General features: G+C 41.8%; 1 protein-coding gene across 1 annotated transcript in view; it reads left to right on the top strand.

Annotated features, from left to right (window-relative positions):
• Nucleotides 1–25,430, top strand: part of DNAH6 (dynein axonemal heavy chain 6) — a 192,235-nt gene that overhangs the window by 26,084 nt on the left and 140,721 nt on the right. The window contains exons 19-27 of the mRNA XM_072115444.1: nt 9,097–9,309; nt 9,904–9,996; nt 12,010–12,129; nt 12,871–13,051; nt 15,011–15,107; nt 18,912–19,107; nt 19,223–19,387; nt 20,367–20,480; nt 21,456–21,581. Coding sequence (XP_071971545.1) covers nt 9,097–9,309; nt 9,904–9,996; nt 12,010–12,129; nt 12,871–13,051; nt 15,011–15,107; nt 18,912–19,107; nt 19,223–19,387; nt 20,367–20,480; nt 21,456–21,581 — 1,305 coding nt within the window. The remainder of the gene's footprint in view (nt 1–9,096; nt 9,310–9,903; nt 9,997–12,009; nt 12,130–12,870; nt 13,052–15,010; nt 15,108–18,911; nt 19,108–19,222; nt 19,388–20,366; nt 20,481–21,455; nt 21,582–25,430) is intronic.

Genomic DNA, 25,430 nt, shown 5'->3' with positions numbered 1-25,430 from the left:
ATTCCATGGCGCATACTGGGAAGCGGGAAAAAAATTCCAAATGCAGTGAAAATGGTGAAAAAACACATTTGCGACGTTTTCTTGTGGGCTTGGATTTCACAGCTTTCACTCTGCGTCCCAAATGACATGTCTACTTTATTCTTTGGGTTGCTACGATCACAGGGATACCACATTTGTACAGGTTTTATAATGTTTTCATACATTTAAAAAAATTAAAACCTCCTGTACAAAAATTATTTTTTTGATTTTGCCATCTTCTGGCGCTAATAACTTTTTCATACTTTGGTGTACGAAGCTGTGGGTGGTGTCATTTTTTGCGACTTTTGATGGCGTTTTCATTGCTATCATTGTTAGGACTGTGCTACCTTTTGATCACTTTTTATTAATTTTTTTATATTTTCCAAAATGGCAAAAAAATGTCATTTTTGACTTTGGACGCTATTTTCCGTTACGGGGTTAAACGCAGTGAAAAACCGTTATAATATTTTGATAGATCGGACATTTTCGGACGCGGTGATACCTAATGTGTTTATGATTTTTACTGTTTATTAATATTAATATCAGTTCTAGGGAAAGGGGGGTGATTTGAATTTTTAGGTTTTTTTAATATAATTTTTTTTTTTTAAACTTTTTTTTACTTTTACTTTAACTATTTTTCAGACTCCCTAGGGTACTTTAACCCTAGGTTGTCTGATCGATCCTACCATATACTGCCATACTGCAATATGGCAGTATATGGGGATTTTACTCCTCATTCATTACAATGTGCTGATAGCACATTGTAATGAATAGGTTAAAACAAGACAGCTTCGGGCCTTCGTGAGGCCCGATGCTGTCATGGCAACGGATCACCGCTCCCCGTGACTTCATCGGGGAGCGGAGATCCGCGCCAAGATGGCGGCGCCCATGCGGCGCCATCTTTTTGAAGCCTCCGGCAGCATTGCCGGAAGCGATCGCGGTGAAAGCGGTGTTACCGGTAAGCCTTTGCTGCAATATGCAGCAAAGACTTACCGGCTATGGAGAGGGCTCGGCCCGCGAGCCCTCTCCATGCACCGGGACCCGGCGCGCGCCGTACTAGTACGGCGCGCGTCGGGAAGGGGTTAAGGCCTTATTTTCAGTAATGGGTTCAAGGAGGAATTCCGTATATACTCGTGTATAAGCCGAGTTTTTCAGCACAAAAAATGTGCTGAAAAACGTCCCCTTGGCTTATACATGAGTCACAAGTGTAAGTGTATCTTAAAAAATACTTAAAAAATAAATAAACTTATATACTCACCCTCCGGTGGCCCCGATGTGCAGCGCTGCTCCCCCGATGTCCGTACGGGTCCTCTTCTGGCTTGCGCACCCGTCTACTGTATTCTGTACATTGCGCTGGGCGCCGCCATTGCTCTCTTCCGCCCAGCGTGATGTACAGAAGACGGGCGCGGAAGCCAGAAGAGGACCCGCGCGGACATCGGGGGAGCAGCGCTGCAGATCAGGGCCACCGGAGGGTGAGTATGTAAGTTTATTATTTTTATTTAATGCTGGGCTGGGCTGTATACAACTGGGGGCAGGCTGGGCTGGGTTGTATACTACTGGGGGCAGGCTGGGGTGGCTGTATACTACTGGGGGCAGGCTGGGCTGTATACTACTGGGGGCAGGCTGGGCTGTATACTACTGGGGGCAGGCTGGGGTGGCTGTATACTACTGGGGGCAGGCTGGGCTGGGCTGTATACTACTGGGGGCAGACTGGGTTGTATACTACTGGGGGCATGCTGGGGTGGCTGTATACTACTGGGGGCAGGCTGGGCAGTGCTATATACTACTGGGGGCAGGCTGGGCAGTGCTGTATACTACTGGGGGCAAGCTGGGCAGTGCTGTATACTACTGGGGGCAGGCTGGGCAGTGCTGTATACTACTGGGGGCAAGCTGGGCAGTGCTGTATACTACTGGGGGAAAGCTGGGCAGTGCTGTATACTACTGGGGGCAGGCTGGGCAGTGCTGTATACTACTGGGGGCAGGCTGGGCAGTGCTGTATACTACTGGGGGCAGGCTGGGCAGTGCTGTATACTACTGGGGTCAGGCTGTATACTACTGGGGGCAGGCTGTATACTACTGCGGGCAGGCTGGGGTGGCTGTGTACTACTGGGGGCAGGCTGGGATGGCTGTATACTACTGGGGGCAGGCTGGGGTGGTTGTATACTACTAGGGGCAGGCTGGGCTGGGCTGTATACTACTGGGGGCAGGCTGTGGTGGCTTTATACTACTGGGGGCAGGCTGTATACTATAGGGGGCTGGCTGGCTATATACTGGGGGGGGGTTGTGACAAATCCATTTCCCACCCTCGGCTTATACTCAAGTCAATGGGTTTTCCCAGTTTTTGGTGGTAAAATTAGGGGTCTCGGCTTATACTCGGGTCGGCTTATACTCGAGTATATACGGTAATTGTTTTTATATCTTGATATATCAGAGATTTTGGGATGGTGAAATACCTAATATGTTTATGATTTAATTATTTTTATGGTTCAATAACGTTTTATTTATGTAATTTGCACATTAACAAGTGTAATAAATTGTGACAGGCATTTCGAAAGTATAGGCATCATTAAGTTGAATGCTTAGAATGACAGAATTGAGTGCAAAATGAGATTGAATAAATTGGAACAGAAAAATAACAAAAGGAAAAATCTATGGTGGTCCAGAACAAAAGGGACCATGAACAAAAACTCGATTAACATGCACAAACAACACAGAGACGCAAGACAACACGAAGGGTAGGATAGAGAGTGGTGTGGGTGGAAAGGCAGGGGGGGAGGAGGGGGGTAAGGGGCTGCCTTATATCTAGGAATAGAGTTTTAGGGTGCTAGATCACTAGCCTGTAGCCAGGCTTCCATGGCCGTTTGGGATCTAAAGGAGATCCAGGGATTCCATGTTTTATAAAAATTGTCGTGTTTACCCTCATCACTAGCCTTTAATTCCTCCATGTGTAGGATTGTATTGAGTGCTTCCACCCACTGAGTTTTAGTAGGCGGGTTGGGGGACCTCCATAGCCTTGGGATTATCTGCCTAGCTGCCACCAAAAAGTGACGAAGTAGGCTTTTTTTGAATTTGGAGATAGTCCCTGGAATCATAGAAAGAAGGGCCAACTCAGGTGACAGATCTATGCCTGGTGGACATATGTCTTTGTACAGATGGAAGATTTCCCTCCAAAGTTTATGAATCGGAGGGCAATCCCACCATAAGTGTAGCATGTTGCCCTCCGATTCTCCACAGCGCCAGCACAGAGGGGGAACATTTTATGTAGTTTTGCAGGTGTTCTGTACCATTGAGATACAATTTTGTAATTTAGTTCCTGTAGGCGGCAGGAGACTGAAGCCTTGTGGGTTAAGATAAGTGCTTTTTGCCACTGTTCAAGTGAGAAAGACTTATTGAGGTCCCTCTCCCATGAAGCAGTAAACGACGGTAGTTCATCCCCCGCACCTCCCCGCACCAGCATAGCATAGACCAAGGAGATCGTGTGGATAGGAGGGGAGGAGTCCATACATAATTCTTCAAATGGGGTGAGGGTGGTGGAGAGTGCAGATGGGCCCAGGGTGTTGACAAATTTGCGAACCTGAAAAAATTGTAACCATCTGGAGGACGCTAGGCCGAGAGCTGATGTCACATCGGTCATGGCGCGGATTCCCTGCTCATTAACTACACTACGCACCCTGGGTAGTGGGGCTTGTGGATCTGAGGGAGCATTTTGTAAGTCTGGTAGGTCAGGATTGCCGATGAGCGGAGTAAGGGGGCCTGATACTGTAATCAGATTAGTAAGTCGCACAAATTTACGCCAAGATTTAAGTAGGAGCGTTATTAGGGGGGAGACAGTGATATTTCGTATTGATGTGCTTGGAGACCACCAGAAAGCTCCAAGGGCCTGCGCGTGATTTAACTCTAGCTCTATTTCAACCCATAGTTTGGAGGTGCGTCTGTGGAATAAGTCCAGTATGAATGTGGCGATGGAGGCCCTATGGTAAGAGCGGAAATCAGGTAGTCCGGTGCCCCCGTCTAATTTGTTGAGGCTTAGTATAGATTGTCTGATGCGCGGCCTTGAGGAGTGCCAGACAAAGGCTTGTGACATTCGTCTAAGTTGGTCAAAGAAGGATCTCGGTAAGGGAATGGGAATGGTCTGAAACAAGTACAAGAGTCTTGGCAGTATGTCCATTTTTAGTATATTAATTCTACCGAACCATGATACCGTTAGTTTGGACCATTTTTCCAGATCCTTCTCAATAGTCTTTAATAGTGGTGTGTAGTTTAGATTGAATAAATGACTTAAGTCTGAGGATATATTTGTTCCCAGATAGCGTATGGCGGATCTGGCCCATTTAAATGGAAAAGTGGATTCCAAGTGTATCTGTTCGCATTGGGGTATGGTGATGTTAAGCATTTCAGACTTATGTGTATTGACCTTAAAGTTGCTCAAAGAGCCGTAAATTCGGAATTCCTTTAATAGAGAGGGTAGTGATGTTGTCGGGGATGTTACGTATAAAAGAAGGTCATCCGCAAACAGGGAGAGCTTACAGTCCGCTGTCCCATTTTCAGACCTGTGATGTCAGGGTTTGATCTTATGGCGTTTGCCAGTGGTTCCATCGCCAATAGATACAAGAAAGGGGAAAGAGGGCACCCCTGTCTTGTCCCATTGGCGATGAGGAAGGGGTCTGATAGAGAGCTGTTAACTCGCACCTGCGCTGTGGGATTGTGGTAAAGTGCCATGATACCCTGTAACATCTTTGGGCCGATGCCTATCTTTCGGAGGACCACCTCCAAATATAGCCAGTGGACCCTATCGAACGCCTTCTCGGCGTCCACAGAAAGAAGGCATATGGGGGTGGATTTACGTTGGGCATTCGCTATCATGGAGATTGTTTTGGCTGTATTATCCCGTGCCTCCCTCCCAGGCACAAACCCCACCTGATCTCTATGTATAAGGTTCGGGATGAGAGGTTGGAGGCGGAGTGCCAACATTTTGGCATATAATTTAACATCTATATTCAGTAATGATATAGGTCTATAATCCCCGCAAGAGGTTAAAGGCTTGCCAGGTTTGGGCAATACGGTGATGGTGGCCTGTAGCGTCTGTGCCTGAAAGGGAGTTCCCCCCGCCACTGCATTAAAAGTCTGTAGGAGCATGGGTGTTAAATCTTCTCCAAATAGTTTAAAAAAGCGTGGAGTGAGACCATCTGGTCCCGGGCTTTTCCCAGACTTAATATCCTTGAGAACTCGGTGGATTTCATGTTCTGTAAAGTCCTCTTCAAGCGCGCCTCTCGCCTCGATGGGTATAGGAGGGGGGGCGTGCTGGTCAAGATATTCCATAATTTCCCTAGGGGAAGATCGCGGTAAGTCGCTTGTATTATCTTTTATGTTATATAGGCGTTCGTAGAATAAGCGAAACTCTTCTGTTATGTCGGAGGGTGAGTATACCTTTCCTTTGAGGGGGGAATCGATAGAGAGAATATGGGGGCGTGCCATTCTGGGGTGCAGGGCTCTGGCTAGCCAGGTTCCGCACTTGTCCCCGTACTCGTAGAAGCCCTTCGCATGCGGTCACGCGCACATTGGGTTTTTTGGTCTAAAATTGACAAGATTTGTTGGCGGATAGTAGATAAATTTGCTTTGACCAGGTCGGAAGGGGAAGCTTTATTAGTGTCTTCCAGCCTACCCAACTCTGTCAAAAGGGATTTAAGTTTGAGTGTGCGTTTTTTTTTTAGGCGTGAACCATGGTTCATCAGGATACCTTTTATATCAAATTTTAGGCCTTCCCATTTGAGTGTGGTGTTAGAGGAATCTATAGTATGTTGTAGGGGAAAGGACTGTATGGCCGCCTTTATATCTGATATGCATAGGGCGTCACTTAATAAACTGTCATTTAGCCGCCATGCAAATTGTCTTGGGGGTTGAGCCACCAATGTAAGAGACCCCATGACTGGAGCATGATCGGACCATAGAAAGCCATCGATCGAGCAATGTTGTCCTAGATCCAAAAGGTGGTGTGAAATGAAAAGGTGATCTAGTCTATGGTAGCTATTGTGAGCTGCAGAGTGGAATGTGTAATCTTTTACCCCCGGATGAAGAATTCTCCATAAATCCACTAATTGCATATCCCTAAGTGATCTCCTTAATCTACGCAACTGTACGGATGAGACGGAAGACTTACCAGTCGTTGTATCTTGGTGAGGATCAAAGGCAAGATTGAAGTCTCCTCCTAGCACAATCTGGGAACCGTCTGCAAATTCTGCAAGTTCCCGGAGCGTTCGGATGCCAAAATCGACTTGACCCCGGTTGGGAAAGTACACATTAGCGATTGTATAAATTCTATTTGCAAAGGAAACTTTTATAAAAAGGAATCTGGTCTGTTTTGGAGTCAAGAAGGGTGTGCTGGAAAGTTTTATGCAAGGCTATGGATACCCCCCCTGCTTTACGAGTTGGATTTGGGCCATGGTGCCAGACTGAGTAATATGAGGTGGGGCATTTCGGTAAATTTAGGGCGCTAAAGTGCGTTTCCTGGAAGAGAACGATCAATACCTTTTTACGGTGCATTCGGTATAGGATTTGGCCTCTTTTGTTTGGAGCGTTGAGGCCTCTAGCATTAAAAGTGCAAACAGAGAGGGAGGACATGATTGGCAGCTAATCTCTTGGTTCTTTGAAAAGGGAAGATGTTCTGGTGGAGGGCACCAGCAGGAGGACACGAGAGGGAGAAAGGGAAAGTAGTAGGAGCACACAAAAGACTATAGACAACACAGACAAAAGTAACCTAGTATGGAACAGAAAGAAAGACTGTGACAGGTAGAAATCTCCTGCACCGTTATTTCTAGTTGCTCCAGAAGGGACGAGCTAAGCGAGCCACAAGGGCTACGTTTCCCTCTCGGGGCGAAGGAAGCAAATGACCAAGGGAGCCCTTAGCAGGGCCCGCTCGTGGCAATGTGCCCTAGAGGGCAGTCGTGTATCCGCAGGACAAGGTAGTTGTATAGTCCAGATAAATGGAAGTGTAGAGGCAAGGAGGGTTTCAGCACCAGTTGTCTTGCAAGAGTCCTTCAGGCGCCTCTTGTTCAACTCTCCCATGTGTAGGGAGAAATCAGGTCAAAGTTCAGTGTTGAGTAGGCTTCGGGCGTTTAGGTTCTCTCCTCGGTTTAGGCTCCACCGTTTTCCACTCGGGCCTTGGTGGTTGGACAGATAAAGAGGGTGGTTTGGGCCAGTCTGGTAGCGAGATCATGGGAAGTTCCAAGATGCCCAGGAAATTCGGGAGGTCTCCCAATGAGCGGAAAATTTCGGTTTTCCCCCCGTTACAGGCTATAAGTTGGAAGGGGTTCCCCCAGCGGTATGTGATGTTTCTTTCTCGTAGCACATTGAGCAGTGGTTTGAGTGCTTTGCGGAGCTGTAGCGTGCGCCTAGCCAGGTCAGGTAGGATGGATAAAGGGGATCCTTGAATGACAGTGGTTCTACGTCTCTGGCACCTTTCAGGATGGCTTCCTTATCTTTAAAGAAATGAATGCGGCATATAATGTCGCGAGGTCTCGCAGGGTCAGTAGATTTCGGGCCTAAAGACCTATGGATGCGGTCAATTTCAATGGGGCGACTCCGCGGACGTTTTAGCAAGGATGAGAAGAAATCTTGCGCCCAAGCATCTAGGTGCGACGGTTCAATGTCCTCTGTGAGGCCCCTAATTCGAAGGTTATTTCTCCTGTGTCTGTTCTCAATGTCATCGATATGGGTTAAGATATCAGAAATCTGCGCGGATTGCTCCATAATGACTTGACGATGTTCCTCCAGAATAGATTGAGTATGATCTTGTGCTTCCTCCATCACGAACACCCTAGCACCCACATGGTGGATTTCTTGTTTTATATCTTCCATGTCCCTCTTGTGAGACGCTTCTAGTTTTAATAGCAAATTTTCCAAATCTCCCTTTGTAGGGATAGAGCGAAGATGAGTCTGCCAGTCCCAATTTTGCTCATTACAAGCCTGGCTATTAGGAAGTGCAGCTTGATAGAGTGAAGGAGACTGGTGACCCCTGGTGGCGGGCCATGGGGATGCAGAAGGAGACTGTGTGGGGCTGAAGGTGAGGGATGGGGAGGAATCCAGGCGAGGAGACACTGAGGGGTCAACTCTTGGGGTTCCTGGGCATGCTGGTGTGGCCAGGACCTCATATTGGGAAGCAGACCTACCCCCTGTAGCAGCTTGATTCTGCATGGATGCCGCCGCCTGCGGGGCAGCCCTGGATGGCAGCGGGGGAAAGTCCTTCTCCAGAGTGGGTGAGTCTGTGGCCGGTATAATAGCCAGTGTAGCTCCTTGTGTGGCAACGGGGGTCTCACCTGAGATGTGCCCGGGAGCGGGGTGGAGTGAGGATGCTGCCGACAGTGGCGGTGTGGCGCCGGGGAGAGGAGCCTACTGCGCTTCTGGTGTCGGGCGCGTGGTAGCTTCCTGAGAGGAGCGTGTCGCCGCCATGTTGGATTCGGCCGTGGGATCTTCTTGCAGCGTGTGCAAGCCTAAAAACTGCTCCAAGGAGCTCTGTTGCAGCTCCCGGGCTCCCTGCTTCTTGGAGCCGGTCCTTTTGGGTCCCATGTGAGGAGACCGGTGAGTTCAGAGTGTCCTGCGGTGTTGGGAATAGCGAGCGGGCAACGGAGCTCAGCAGCAGTCCGTCCTACTCAGCCATCAGCAAGCCACGCCCCCTCGATTTAATTATTTTTAAAACAGTCTTTTATTTTTTTATTATTATTTTAACCCCTCAAGGGTACTTGAACCCTAATGGTTGTGATCACTTATACAATATACTGCAGTACAAACAGAACAGTGTTTCAGATGTTTGATGCCGTGAGCAATAACTGTATGCATGATGCAAGGAATCACATCTGCAGCATTGTTGTCAGTCTGTGAAACAGGATACTGCACCAACTATGTGCACTGCACCAACAGTGTGTGGGATGAATTTTGTGTGTACTCGTACGTCTTGGTCATGTAGTATTCTTTGTTTAATTTTTCAATAGTTTTTTCTATATTTTAACATAAAATGTTATAAAAAAGAGAGTTGAAAAAAACTAAAGGATTAAAATGACTAAACGCTAACTTCTCATATTTCAGCTTCCTGTGATAACAGATCTGAGAAATCCATTTTTGAAGCCCCGACATTGGTCAATCTTGGAACAAACCATAAATGCTGCATTGACGGACACAGAAGACCCACTCTCCTTAAAAAAGCTGATTGAAATTCATGCATTTGAATATGCCCAGGATATTCAGGATATATCAGGCCAGGCCTCAGGGGAAGCATCATTAGAGACTATACTGAAAAAGGTAACTTTGAAAACTGACCTGCTGTGATTTTTTTATCCATTCGCTGACTCACCTGCTAAGTGCAGATTGTACATGTATAGTACCTTGTATATCTGACATATGATTACAGATTGCCACAGAAAGCTTCAAAAATCTGCTTCTAATTCCTGCTTAAGTAACACGAGAGAGATAGATTAACTGAGCAACATAAATAAGAAATACATTATACAAATACCGTAAATGCTGTTTATATGCTCTTCTGCCATACCATTATATATGGTGTCGTAACCTACTTGTGCACCCGTATACTCCGAAACATTGAGTGATGTGTATTTTTTCCAATATTGGTAGAAGTTGGGCTTGTTAGTTGCTAGCCTATTTATTTGTTACAATGGGGGTCTACATTGCTCATCTGAGCTGTACACTTTCAACTATGGTGATCCAAACAAAAAATACAAGAACTCATGCACCATTTAAGCTATTGCCAAGTGGGTTTCAGCTATTGCAAAACACATAAATACTTAATTTTGACTTATCAGCTAGAAGTATTTAAGTATTTACACTGTTGAAAACATATTATTTTCAGTAAGATTTTTAACATTATTTTTTATATAGGTGGAGGATTCATGGAAAACTACTGAATTCACTACTATTCCACACAGAGATTCTAAAGATGTGTTCATTCTTGGTGGAACCGATGATATCCAGGTGCGGGGTCCATCCTTTGACGTGTGGTTCTGATATACTGTAATAATGGATGGGTGTATACTAGAATTCAATAACTCATCTATACGTTAGGGTTATGAAGTTTTATGGTTGACAGTCACTCTTTTTTAGAGATGCATTGGCCTGTATATTATATAATGTATGTAAAAAATAACTTTTGGGATTCCATTATAGAAAATGAAAAAAAAAAAAACCCCTAAATCATGTATACTGATATATCAAGTTATCCAATACCTAACACGTTCTCTTGATTCTGTGGTTCAGAAGTCTCCTACTTTTTGGGTAGAGATGGTAAATTGATTTAGGCTTAGTCAAATATTCTTAACAAAATAGTAAAAATGAAGGAATTACTATAGTGGTTCCTTGGAAGTGGAAGCATTTTAGTAGCTCTTTCTCATAAATGATGTTGGAGGTCACTTGTTTAGTCTATAAGTAGGTCCATGGGGTAGTTCAACAGCCAAGTTTAAAAGAAGCAATCATTACATTGTTACAAACAAGATGGCTGATAAAAAAAAAATACTTGCATTTTAAAAAATGTATTACCTACATATATGCATACTGTAGAGTGTTGTGGAATAAGATGCCACTACAGGCAGTCCCCGGGTTACATACAAGATAGGGACTGTAGGTTTGTTCTTAAGTTGAATTTGTATGTAAGTCGAAACTGTATATTTTATCATTGTAGTTCCCGACAATTTTTTTTTTTTGCCCCAGTGACAATTGGAGTTTCAAATTTTTTTGCTGTAATAGGACCAAGAATTATCAATAAAGCTTCATTGCAGACAATTTTAAGCTGATTATTGCAATCTGGGACTATTTTAAAGCATCCAGAGAGCTTCACCAGAGGTCACAGTGGGCAGAGGGGTCTGTCTGTAACTATGGGTTGTCTGTAAGTCGGGTGTCCTTAAGTAGGGGACCGCCTGTATTTAAATAAATATTATGATTTATGATTTATTATGATTTTTATTGTAAAGGTATTAATCCATGTGAGATATGCAGTACACTATTAAAACAGGATTTCCTAGCTTTTTTCAAAAATACAGGTAATATAATAAAATTAAAAACAAGGCTTTACTCACTTTACTTTACTAGTCTCCTGCCAAGCCCAGTTCTACAGTCCCTATTCTTCATGACAGGTTGTTTTTGCTGTTGGTTGCATTGAGTACTTGTATTATACCTACATGTCACATTTTTGGTATATTGCACATTGTCGCTGCTGGCAAGTGAACATCACCAGAAAGGGAGGACTGGTGTCATGATGCGTTTAAATTGGCACTTTTTTTATTATTATAATTATTTAATAGTATTAACTGGCTTTAGACAACTATTGAGCATCACTTAAATAAGACCTTTTAATACTATGGAAATGTTGTCCCCAACCTTCTTTTGCCCAGACACTGGCTGTAAACATACATTTTCTCCAGGGTACGGTGGGTGGTTAGATGCAGTTTGGTGTCATAATTTCATAGCCAAAAATGTATATTTGCATGTCCCACCATAACTCCAGGTATACCTAGCTTATATTGTCCCATTTCCTTTAGCATGCCTCCCTCCCACAGCTTCCAATGTCCCCTTTACCAGCCAAACTCTGCTGCAGGGGAATCAGAAAGGTGAGTATTTTTCTTTTTCTACAGTCTTCTCTTCCTTCACTTCTTTTCCGCATTAATGCATGGTTTTATTGTCAGTAGACATGATGTGATGACATCATGACGCTCATTGTCAATAGAGTAGTGCATTAGCATGGAAATTATGTAAAGGAGAGAAGACTTCTGCAGGGGAACAGGGAAGGTGAGTATTTTTAATTTTTTTTTATTACAGAGGCCAGCCGTGGCCTGGTGCCAGGTGTTCCACGGCCCGGTCTTGGGCCACAGACTGGTGGTTGGGGTGCACTGTTGTGACAGTGTCAAGTAAAGTGTATGTGCTGTGTGTGTTGTAAATCAGAAAGAGCAGTTTTAATATAGATATTAATTATAATATAATTCATTTTATTTTAAGGTTCTTCTAGATGACAGCACTATTAACATATCAACCGTTGCATCTTCTCGTTATGTTGGACCCATCAAGCCTCGCGTAGATGATTGGCAAAAAAATCTAGCACTGTTTAATCAAACTCTTGTGAGTTATGTATCTCTTCTATTGTAGTCATATTACCATGAATTTCTAAATGTGAATCTTAAATGAACTGTTCAGTTATTAGAGCAAAAATCATTTGTAAGCAGGGGGCCCTAGGTGCTACTTACCTGCCATTTATTTTTTCTCAGATCTTAATGTCCGGTTCCTTTGTAAACTTAGTTAGGTATATTGCAGTGTGAATAGAGCCTAATTTTACATAAGCGACATCCTATTACAGTGTAGAGTGTAAAATATATTGTTTCTCAGCCACACCACCGTTCAAACCTCTGTTCTTTATCTCTGTTAAAAAGACGGAGGTTAAACAGAGGTTTAACGTATCAGTTAAAAATCCCATTGACATCAATGTCATCAGTTATGGTCAGTTTAGCAAGTATTTTTTCAAACAGAGAAAAAGTACTACAACCACCGTTATTTTTTACGTCCAAAAAATGCATGCATGCATGGAGGTAAGGAAGAGAGGTTAGAATGGTAGTGTGATTTTAGCCTAATCATGTTGAGAATTTTAGTTCCTGAATTTGAGTCTACTGAAATCTAATGATATGCTATTTCTTTTATGTATATATGACTTTCTCACCTTCTTACTTATAATGTCTCTCTAGTTTAATTAGTATCAGCATGAAGAATGCAAAATCTATGTATTATTTTCTATATGTAATTTTATGACGTATTACAATTAACTGACTCTAGTTCTTGTGTCCACTTCTCTCATAATCTTGGTTTTAGGATGAATGGCTGACTTGTCAAAGGAACTGGTTGTATTTGGAGAGTATTTTTAGTGCCCCTGATATTTCAAGGCAGCTACCTGCAGAAGCCAAAATGTTTCTACAAGTAGATAAATCCTGGAAGGAGATAATGAGAAAAGTAAACCGCTTGCCTAATGCCCTTAGAGCAACCACCCAACCTGGTATTACTATTTTGAATTTTTCTTGCATGTACGGAAAGAGTTTTAAGCGTATCTGTAAAGTTACTGCCAAAGAAATTGGACAACCTGAAGCATGTAATACGTCACCTGCTTGTGACATCACTCAAGGTCCTAGGTCCTTTCACACAAATCAGGACAGTATGTTTGTATTTGGATGACATGCTTGTGACATCATTCCAGGTTCTATTTTCTTGCACTCCTCTAGTAACCCCCTCCCAACAAGCCTCCTCTCTTCTCCAGCCATCCTGTAGGGTTCGCCATGGTTACCCGAAAGCATGATGGTGGTGCAAATGTTTCTGTAATATATAATGATCCAAAAAGAAAAGAGACTGCACTCCAAATTGAATGTGAACAAACGGATGGGAGCTTTATTAGCCCAAGTGCAACATTTCAGACCGTATTCAGGATGCTTTTTCAAGCAATGTGATAAATCCAACACTCCATATATATGGACAACATCATAAATCATGTGATCATATCAGGTGCATTTTTACAAAAAGATTACATAACAATAGATCCATAAATATAACACAGTGAACAACATCCATTAGTGTATCACAAAATGTCAGTAAATGGGCATGTGTAATAACCCCATTATTTACCTCTAGTTACTTGGTGCAGTATTATTATCTCCCTCGGCATTCAGAAATACAAAGGGCGCATGTGCGCGAGTCTCTATGACATTAGGGAGCCATCCACCAATCAAATACCCCACATTGTATTAAACCACCTCCTTCATTCAAAAAAAGCTGCGCCATTTTTTGGTGCACGCGTCAGTTCCCTCCACATACATTAGTCATCTCATTCATTACTAAGCAGTAAACACGTGTCACGATCATGTGATCAATCCTGCCTACGCCATTTTGTTTTAAGGCAACTTGCCCAATGCTTTTACGGCTTATAGCCAAGCCGTAAAAGCATTGGGCAAGTTGCCCTGAAACAAAATGGCGTAGGCAGGATTGATCACATGATCGTGACACGTGTTTACTGCTTAGTAATGAATGAGATGACTAATGTATGCGCTGGAACTGACAAGCACGCCTGAAAATGGCACGTGTGCCAGAAAATGGTGCATGCCCTAAAAAATTGTGCAGCTTGTTTTGAATGAAGGAGTATAGGGTCTGAAACGTTGCACTTGGGCTAATAAAGCACCCATCCTTTTGTTCACATTGAATTTGGAGTGCAGTCTCTTTTCTTTTTGGATTATTATCGTCTGGTGTGTCAAGACCAGTATTTTGGGATCTGCACCCACAGTTTTTTTATGCTTTTGGTGCTGCTGGACTTCTAATATTTTTTGTAATATATAATAAATATCCTTACTAGCAGAGGTGGTGGTTGAAGTATCTTCTAGACTTTCTTCAGTATTTTCATACAAACATCACAAAAACACCTTTTAATGCTGCTTGAGCCTTCTTCAGTTCACAAAAATCAAAACTCATTCTTGTGATGTTTACATTGGAATACTGAATAAAAATTCAACCACCACCTCTAAGTGACAGAATCTTCATTATACATCTGAAGAAATAAGGAGCATCTCAATCTGGTAAATGGTACAGTATATCAGGACTGATTTTTTAAAAAATCCAGTCTTGATTAATTTTCTATCATGATTTTTAATAGCCATACCTCTTGAATGAAAAATATTGTTTTTAGTTAATGCCTCATACATTCCTCTATAGGAATTCAGTCAACAGGATCATGAAGTATTTCTTCATACCCTTTTATAATGACCACTTTTCTATGGATGAAAACACAGCATAGCAATAGTCGATACAAACATTTTTCCAACTGTAATGAGCATTTTACAACAGGGTTGGAAATTATGTTTTCTTACTTGTTTTGTGCAGGCTGTGCACAAATTATGGTTCCAGCACTCATTGTATTATTGACTCTGGAGTTAGTTGAAATTTTTTTGTTAATGTAATATTCCATCACGTTCAGGTCTTCTGGAGACATTTCAAAATAACAATGCACTCCTTGATCAAATTCAGAAATGCCTGGAGGCTTATTTGGAATCCAAACGTGTTGTATTTCCAAGGTCAGTAACAAATAAGCTACTTTATCAGTAAGGCAGACTGTTCTACTGTTTTGTATAGATTTTTTACTATTTTAAATGACAATCCTAGCCAATACATGTTATATAATAATATATACATATTTAATTAACTAACTATATTATTCAATCTCTTTATAAACAATAACCTTTCTTAAGGGGCAGCACAGTGACTTAGTGGGTAGCATTACTGCCTCGCAGCGCTGGGGACCTGGGTTCAAGTCCTATGGTCAACATCTGCAAAGAGTTTGTATGTTCTCTCCATGTTTGCGTGGTTTTCCTCCGGGTTTCCTCCCACACTGCAAAACATAGGTTGATTAGATTATGAGCCCATGAGGGCAGGGACCGATTTTCCAAGATCTGTGTAGCACTTTGTAATCTGTGTGTGCTATATAAATACAGAATTATTATTATTTATTAAGTCTTTAGCAATATTTTTTACTCACTGGGTCAGATTTATCAAGCTGTCTGAAAGTCAGAATATTTCGTTGCCCATGGCAACCAATCACAACTCAGCTTTCATTTTACCAGTGCTCATGAATATTTTAAAGGGTGGCTGTGATTGGTTGCCATGAGCAACTAGAAATATTCTGACTTTCAGAGAGCTTGATAAATCTGCCCCACTGTGTGTGTTTAACTTTAAATACTAGAATAAATAAAAAACAAAAGTAAAAAAACTTTAAAAAATGACATAGACAAAAGTAAAGCACAAGTTGAGTCCTCTTTTCAATTCACCTATATTTTACATTTTTCTCTATGAAGCAATTGATTAATTTAAAGAAAATCTGCCATCTGCAATCTACTTACCTTAGTAGAGCCAGAGGAAGATTTCCCAAGTCAGTCTCATCCCAATAGATATTTTATTATGTCCGGGTGTGCAGCCTATTACTTTTAAAACTCAGTTTTATTTGTTTCCTAATTAACTGCAAAGTCTACCTTGGCTGCTCCCCCTACGCATCCATGGTGCTTGTGAACGTGGTGGCACCATTGATTTGCAGGGGGCAGCTTGCAGAGACTACTCAGGGCATGGAGTAACTGTAGCTCTGGCATCTCACAGAAGCTACTCTATGGTATGATTAGCATATTAAAAAACCAAAGCTTTTAAAGTAATAGGATGCACACCAGGACATAATAAAAGATCTACAGGGATGAGGCTGACTTGTGTAACTTTTGGATTTACTAATGTAAGTAGATTCCTGATAGTAGATTTCCTTTAACTGGACTCAGCAATAAAAAAAAAATTAGGAGGCCAAGAAGGACTGTAACAACGAGGGACAGGCCCCCATAGCAGACTTCTGAATAGGCCCCGTTTCCCTTAAAGGACATTTACCATCAGGATGAAGAATTATAAACCAAGCACACTGACTTACTGGTGTGTACCCCTCTGGCAGGATCCACTCTTCTTTTAGCTTCTTCGGACCTTGTTTTTATATAAAAAACGGTTTTAAAAAGTATGCAAATGTACCTCAGGGGCTCCAGGCTCCATAGATGTCAATGGAGCTGGGTGCTCCTCGGGCACATTTGCATAATTTTGAAAACCTTTATTTCTTAAAAACAATGGCATAAGAAGCTACATGAAGAGCAGATCCTGCCAGAGGGGGCATACTCCAGTATGTAAGTGTGCTTAGTTTACAAGCCTTAATCTTGGTTGTTGATGTCCTATAAGAATGATATACACTCACCGGCCACTTTATTAGGTACACCTGTCCAACTGCTTGTTAACACTTCATTTCTAATTAGCCAATCACATGGCGGCAACTCAGTGCATTTAGGCATGTAGACATGGTCAAGACAATCTCCTGCAGTTCAAACCGAGCATCAGTATGGGGAAGAAAGGTGATTTGAGTGCCTTTGAACGTGGCATGGTTGATGGTGCCAGAAGGGCTGGTCTGAGTATTTCAGAAACTGCTGATCTACTGGGATTTTCACGCACAACCATCTGTAGGGTTTACAGAGAATGGTCCGAAAATGAAAAAACATCCAGTGAGCGGCAGTTCTGTGGGCGGAAATGCCTTGTTGATGCCAGAGGTCAGAGGAGAATGGGCAGACTGGTTCGAGCTGATAGAAAGGCAACAGTGACTCAAATCGTCACCCGTTACAACCAAGGTAGGCAGAAGAGCAACTCTGAATGCACAGTACGTCGAACTTTGAGGCAGATGGGCTACAGCAGCAGAAGACCACACCGGGTGCCACTCCTTTCAGCTAAGAACAGGAAACTGAGGCTACAATTTGCACAAGCTCATCGAAATTGTACAGTAGAAGATTGGAAAAACGTTGCCTGGTCTGATGAGTCTCGATTTCTGCTGCGACATTCGGAAGGTAGGGTCAGAATTTGGCGTCAACAACATGAAAGCATGGATCCATCCTGCCTTGTATCAACGGTTCAGGCTGGTGGTGGTGTCATGGTGTGGGGAATATTTTCTTGCCACTCTTTGGGCTCCTTGGTACCAATTGAGCATCGTTGCAATGCCACAGCCTACCTGAGTATTGTTGCTGACCATGTCCATCCCTTTATGACCAAAATGTACCCAACATCTGATGGCTACTTTCAGCAGGATAATGCGCCATGTCATAAAGCTGGAATCATCTCAGACTGGTTTCTTGAACATGACAATGAGTTCACTGTACTCAAATGGCCTCCACAGTCACCAGATGTCAATTCAATAGAGCATCTTTGGGATGTGGTGGAATGGGAGATTTGCATCATGGATGTGCAGCCGACAAATCTGTGGCAACTGTGTGATGCCATCATGTCAATATGGACCAAAATCTCTGAGGAATGCTTCCAGAACCTTGTTGAATCTATGCCACGAAGAATTGAGTCAGTTCTGAAGGCAAAAGGGGGTCCAACCCGTTACTAGCATGGTGTACCTAATAAAGTGGCCGGTGAGTGTACACCACAATACCTAAATATGTGTACCTGTTGAGTTGCTATTCTTCTAGCCCTTGTATATCAGACATGGTGCTGCAAAACCTTAAAATGGAGTAAAGTTTTCAAGACACAAAATATTAACTGCCTTTCTGTAGTATAGATTATCTGTATGAGATGACACCTGGCACCACTGCTGATCTACTTCTGATCAGCAGATATATATCTGCTCAGATATTCAGCTCAGACTGTACATTTAATGTACCATACAATACCAGCACTAGTACACAGATGAGAGGGGCACTGTAGAGACTGCTGTGAAGGTTTAAAGGGATTGCCAAAGGCATCATTAATGCTGTATTGTGTTTAAAAGAACCACTCAGTAAACCTCACCAAACCCAAGCTCTCAACTCTGTATCCCAAGTCTCTGGCATATCAGAAAATTTCTCTCTGAGAGTTTCAGAATTCTATATTCCAACTAAGCTCTACTGTTCAAAAGACTAAAAATAATGACCATGATTTCTTGGGAACGGTGGACCGTTGTCAAGTGACCTGGTTGGAGCTCCATTTTATTTAAGTGGATGGGGCTGAGATGAAATACTCAGCACAGCCACTGTACAGTATAGGGTAGTATTCTTGGTGAGCAGTGAATAGTCGACAACACTTGTATCCCTAACACTGCAGTCTCTTCAAACAAGAGATCCAAAATATCCCTGGAGAATCTGGGATATAGTCCCTTGTGCTTCTATGAAGAACACCTGCCAATATGACATAAGCTGTATCATGTAAACATTTCTTGTAATCATGTAAACAATCTGACAGATTTGTGCTGAATTGGGAAATAAAATTTAAAGTGTATGCAGCAATGTTAGTCGCACTGTTCTTCTGGGTGACAGATGTGTTTTCAATATTTTCAATAGATTTTATTTCTTATCCAATGATGAGCTGCTGGAAATACTTGCTCAGACCCGCAATCCTCAAGCAGTTCAGCCTCACCTACGAAAGTGCTTTGACTCCATTTCTAAACTTGAGTTTGCCACTGTGGCTTCAGATGGAGATCAGGAGAAGGTTTTCACAAACGACATCTTGGCCATGCTATCACCTGAAGGGGAGAGGGTAATGATTAAAACTTTTCTGTTTCGGACAACTTGTCTTAAATTTTATCATTATTTTCATGCCTGTGTTTTACCTTGAATTTACCAAAAATATGCACCCGTTTGTTCTTCTTCAGGTGAGCTTGGGTAAAGGCCTGAAAGCAAGAGGAAATGTTGAAGATTGGTTGGGCAAGGTTGAAGAAGCAATGTACAGTTCTTTGAGACGCCTCAGTAAAGCTGCAATAGCTGACTACCAGAATAAAAGCAGAGTTGAATGGGTAGTTGCCGGGCACCCCTCTCAGGTGATATGCTTTTAAAATATGAATCACATAAGGGTTTATTTACTAATGTTGTCTAAATTTTAGGGAATATCTATTAGGTTTTGTTTTTGATTGTGCATAAGATGGGCCATGAATGTCTGACCAGTATTGTTTTGTGATGTAGTCATTGGGGGTTATTTATCATACGAATGATGATGTTCCAGACCCTTCTGCACAGCTTGATACATCAAGAGTCAGTTACCTCTTAATGTATCCAGTGGCTGACTGCACAGGTCTCACCTTGTGTACAAATATTCAGCAGCATGCGGACTTTCACTATTGAAAGTTTTCACACTGTATCTTGTGTGCAGGAGCAGGGCAGCAATGCCTCACACTGGCCTCTCGCCCCCTTGTGTATGATAAGTAAAACTATCAGCATCTGAAATGCTAGGCCAGTGGTGGCAAACCTATGGCACGAGTGCCAGAGGTGGCACTCAGAGCCCATTCTGCGGGCACTCAGGCCATCAGAGTTCACCAAACACTGAATCTTCCTACAGTCCCAGGCAACTTAAGAGATGCTGCTCTAAGCGCTAGCTATTTTTTTATTTTTAATTTTTATTTTTTAAGTGACACTTTATTGGCTGTTTGGAACTGCGGGAAAAGTGAGAAGGTGATGACAGAAGTGCATTATCTTTGTAAGGTCCTCCTGCTGGACCCACCATTCTTCCTGTATGGAGAGAAGCTACATTGGTAGTTTGAATTTGCCCTCCTCTTGTCAACTGTACTGTTGGCCTTAGGGGGCCGATACAACTGAAAGATGTGGAAGAACAGGGAGCATTAAGTTACTGTATAAAATTCCATGTTTTTACTTCACGGTAAAAAAGGGGATTTTGGTTGAAGTTTGGGCACTCAGTCTCTAAAAGGTTCGCCATCACTGTGCTAGGCTGTAATATGGGTGCAAACAATTAATGCACTTATGTGAACTGACCTTTGTTATATGAATGTGTATTATTTTTTATAGGTGGTGTTGACAATCTCTCAGCTCATGTGGTGTAGAGATCTAACACATTGCCTTGAAGGAGAAGCAAAAGAAAATCTGAATTCTATGACAGAGTTTGAGAAAGTGAATTTTGAGGTGTGTTATCTGTGAAAGCACTGGAGATATATTTTTTTTTATATACCAAATACCATTTTGTAGCTGTTAAAGAGAATCTGTCATGCAAAATAACCCCCCTAAACTAAATATATTTTCATAAACTGCCCTTAGAGAGCATTGCCTCTATCCCTTCATTCTCCCTCTACATGCCTGTAAACCTAAGCAATGAGGTCCTAAAGCTGTATGCAAATGACCTGTGAAATGTCCAATGAAGCATTAGCATTTTCAAGCTGTCCACTCTATTCATGAGTTGGAGGCACAGTCACACCCCCAGTGCATGCCTGACAGCCTGTATAATGATGTGAGGCTGTATAATGATGTGCTTCCTGGTGCTGGTGGCCACGCCCCCTGCAGCCTGTGTGTGCATGTGTGTGTGTATAGGAGAGATATAGCAGCTCCAGGCAGTCATGTTACAGCAGAACATGTCAGATTCATGTGTAGCTGATGTCTGTGTCTCTCACCTGTATATTAGGAGGAGGCAGCATGTCAGCAGATGCAGCACACACACTAGCCATGCTTTACTATACAATACACCCAGACATGAGCAGGGGGAGGAGAGGGGAGGGGTAACAGGAGTGACATCACTGCCTCTGACCATGTGACCAGCCTCATTTACATGATAAAAAATAGATGATTTTACAATGAATAATGTATGAAATAACTAGATAAAGGCTGGGATGGGATCCTTGTGAGCTGCTCCAACAGGTAGTAGTGACTAGACTAGTGACACAGACCTGATGACAGGTGTCCTTTAAAGTCGTTGTGGCATTATACATAGACCAAAACTATTGACACAGTAACATTTCAATAATTTATTATCCTTTGGGCTGAAGTTTGTATATACCTTCACATATATTGCACATACAGCATATCACATACCCTACTATTGGAGGTGTGGTGGATATATTCCTTTTAATTGCTTCTTTTTGTAATTTTTGTATTGTTATTACACAGAGACTGAATGCTTTAGCTGGGCTAGTCCGAGGGCAGCTTCCTGCTTTGCATAGAAACATAATAACAGCTTTGATAACAATTGATGTTCATGCAAGGGATATTGTCAGCGACCTTGTAAAGGACCAGGTAAGCTTCCCCTTTATGATTTGCATCAAGTAAAGTTTCTTCTACATACCGTAATTGAAAACATTAATGTTTATCCAGTTACTCTCAGTATGATTTTTATTTTTGTTCAGCTTCTGAAAATCCTTGGTGCACATTCAATAATATATTTAAATATTCTTGGTTATGGGATATGCAAATAAGATTTCCAGTATGAGAAATGGAAAACTAGGCCTCTAGTTGTACCTTAACCCTTTAATGATGCGGCCTAAAAAGGCTTTAATGACAAAATTATACCAAATTTGTTGCATACACACATAGTGGTTTAAGGACCATAAACATTTCTGCGTGACACCTAGGGCTAGTTAACTTCTTATCACCGACACTTGTTTTCAGCTTGCTGACCAGACTCCATTTTTAAAATCCGACATTTGTCACGATCATTGGTTAGAACTTCTGAATGCTTTAACGTATCCAGGTGATTTTGATATTTTTTTCTTGTGACACATTGTACTTCATGTTAGTTGAATAATTTAAGTGATACATTTTGTATTTCTTTCTGAAAAAAATGAACATTTAAAACAAATTCTGAAAAATTATAAATTTTCAGATTTTTAAATGTTTTGCTTTCCAGGATGATAGACCACCAAATAGCTTCATAACTAACATTTCTGGAATGTCTGCTTTATGATGGCATGGTTTTTTATGTGTTCTCTGTGTTGTCAGGTTTAGAAATTTAGCTGCGATTTTTCTCACTTTCATTACGTATGTTTTGAGGGACAACTCAGCTTTCAATGAATTTAAAAGGCTAAGATAATGAAACCATTAAAATTACCATTTAGAATTACTGTATAGAAACTACACCCTTTAATGTATGAAAAACAACTCTTACAAAGTTGGTTAACCCTTCAAGTGTTTCACAAGGGTTAAAACTATGTGGATGTGCAATTTAGAAACTTTTGAATTTTGGGGGGAAAATACATTAATTTAGGCTAAAAATTAAATTTTCACATGGAATTAAATTATGAAATGCTCTGTAAAGTTAGATACTCAATTTCTCCAGAGAGTACCGATACCCCACAAGTGGATGTGAACGAGTGCATCGGCACAGGTAATGGAATGAAAACAGCGCCATTCAGAGCAGATTTGTATTGTCACATTGTACAGGCGATAAAATTTTTTTGGTAATGCAAACATATAAGAACTTATTATTTGCATGATATGGTTAGTTGCATAGCTGTATAGTTCATTTTGGGGGTCTATAGCTTATTCATATGATTTTATTACGGTAACTATTTCAAGGTGGACATAAAGAAAATCAATTTTTGTTTAGGATTTTTAGGCCTTTTTTTGGCTGCTCTGTTTAACATAAAAATAATATTTTATCTTTATTCTCTGGTTCACCATGATTACGGTGATACCTCATTTATATAGTTTTTCTTATCTTTGGTCAATTTTACTGAGCGGAACCAATATTGGAGAAAATCGCAAATGTTTTGAGGGTCATAACTTCTGTATTTTTTGTTGGCAGAGCTAGGACACAACTTTTTTTGATCACTTTTGAGAGCATTTTTTGTGAGGGTATTTCATGAAAGTTTTTTGTGTCTTTTTTAACGTCCTTCACCATGCCGGTTCAAAATCACTTTAGATTTATTGTACAGATTCATACGGACGCGATGATCCCAGATATATATTTATTTTGTGTTTTATATACTTTATTTGGTTGTTATATGTAACTGGGTTATTAGGGGACTTTTATTTTATTTATTTTGTTTTTATTATAAAATATTTTTTACTTTTTTAAAAACTTTTAAAAATAATTCCACACTTGGGCTTGAACAAGCATTTGTCAGATCGCTTGTTCAAGCCCTTACACTGCATTACACATTTATTGCAGTGTATAATGTAAGCATGCTCAATTAGTTACTGCTGGGTCAGAAGCCTGCAAGCAGAGGATGGATCAGATCCCCCAGTTAGCTCACCGGGGCGGGGGGCTTCAGATTATGCTTGACCGTGGCGTGTAAGGGGTTAAACACCTGAAATCAGAGGTTTTCCAATCCCTGGTGATAGGGCAGGGTGTGGGCTGTGATGATCTCCTTCTAATGCGCTGATGTAGAAATACCGTTTATGGCCGCTGTAAAAACACAATACGGCGGTCATTAAGAGGTTACATTTAACAAAAGTTTATGGACTTTTTAAAATGTTTTGTTTGATTTAGGATTAAAATTACTAAATTATTAAAAGGTGGAAAAAGCCTTTATTTTGTAATCTCTAGTATATATATTTTTACATTTTCAAATGAACACAAAATGAACATTGTGGAGCTCATTTACTTACACGGTCCACGGAGTTCACAGGAAGGGCATTGTCAGACGATATAATTCACTAAGATTGTTCACCCAATATCCTGCATGTGTCGCTTCCCCGCTTAGGTCCGAAAGAGTTCACCTTCTTCTTCCTGGTGTATGTAAGTGCATTGTGCTGCGACACAGTCTGCATCAGTCGGATCATCCGACTGCACGCCCCCAATTTTTGTCGCATAAAAGCCAGCGAGCTGTGCCAAAAACGTATCGCCTGTGACACAATTCCAGGGCCGACCCCTGTAAAGTACCTGTCACAGCTGTGCAAGACCCAAAAACGTCAGAAAGTCTGACGAATGTGCGCGCATGGACCCTTAGTAAATAAGCCTCTATATATGAATTCACTATTTTGCGCAAAGGCGCAATGTTTTCTTTAGTGTAGCTGGGGATCTTTTTTATTTTTATTATTATTTTTTACTTTATATGTCCCGCATGAGGCCATGAAAGACCACTGCAGGAGATTTTCACAGTTATGTTTTTTTTTTTTTTTTTTTAAATGTGTACAATATTTTTTATTTTACAAGTTTTCAACAAGAGCCCCAGTTACAGGTGAGATGACCAGCTGTGGGGGAAGATGTATGGGGCAGAGCTGTACTGGGTCTGATCCATGATCATCTGATTATCTGATTATTTGCTCAACCCTTGCAGAGCCCTCACTGCAGACTCTGGACCTGCACCTGCTGATGTATTTAATCAATGTCCTGCCCAAGAGAGGTTAAAGAAGACAGCTTCCAATAGATCAATGTCCTTTGTGATTTTAATTGGTATAACAAAACCAGTAGCTGTCTTGTAGATAGGATAGTGGTGTTTCAGAGTCATTGGAGGAGATGTATCATTGCTTGTAAACCCTATAAATTCCCTCCCTCTATCTTCTTGTCTAGTTTGTCTATTGCCTATGTGGGTCAGGAAGCTAAATTAATAAGAACCATTTAATAAGATTGTACTCTACAGGCATAGGGTTGGCTAAATAATATACAAATAAGATATCCAGGATGAGAAAAGGAAAACAATGCTGCCCTCTAGTGCTACCTGAATGTCCTCACACTATGAAGGCAGACCTAGGCAGCACCATCAGTGAGTGTGCAGGTGCTGCACCATTCCTCCAGTACTGTGATTGCGGCACTTATTATTATTAAGGAGATTAAGCTAGTGAGGCTTTCCTCCTATCTCACAATGAAGGTTAATTGTTAGCTACAAAGTGGCTTCCTGAACAGTCTGCTGCTACATGGCTGGCACTGGAGTCCTGTAGGCTTATACTGTAATCAGACAAGCAGGGACAGGGCCGCATCTGCCATGAGATGAGATGAAATCTAGCCTCAGGCGGCAGAATGCAGAGCTCTTTGGGGAACGGCATCATTTCCAATCATATGGTAGGCAATTGATGCACCCTTTAGCGCCCTAATCACACACCAGGTGAATCAATCGCACCTGTCTCTTGAAGACAGGTGCGATAGATATGGCGAGCGACGCAGCACTTTTCCAGCTGTCTGCATTGCTCCATACTATTCAGGGA

Source organism: Engystomops pustulosus, chromosome 1 (genome assembly GCF_040894005.1).
Source record: "Engystomops pustulosus chromosome 1, aEngPut4.maternal, whole genome shotgun sequence".
Lineage (NCBI taxonomy): Eukaryota > Metazoa > Chordata > Amphibia > Anura > Leptodactylidae > Engystomops > Engystomops pustulosus.
Note: the sequence above shows the minus strand (reverse complement) of the source record. Positions and strands in the feature narration are given on the sequence as shown.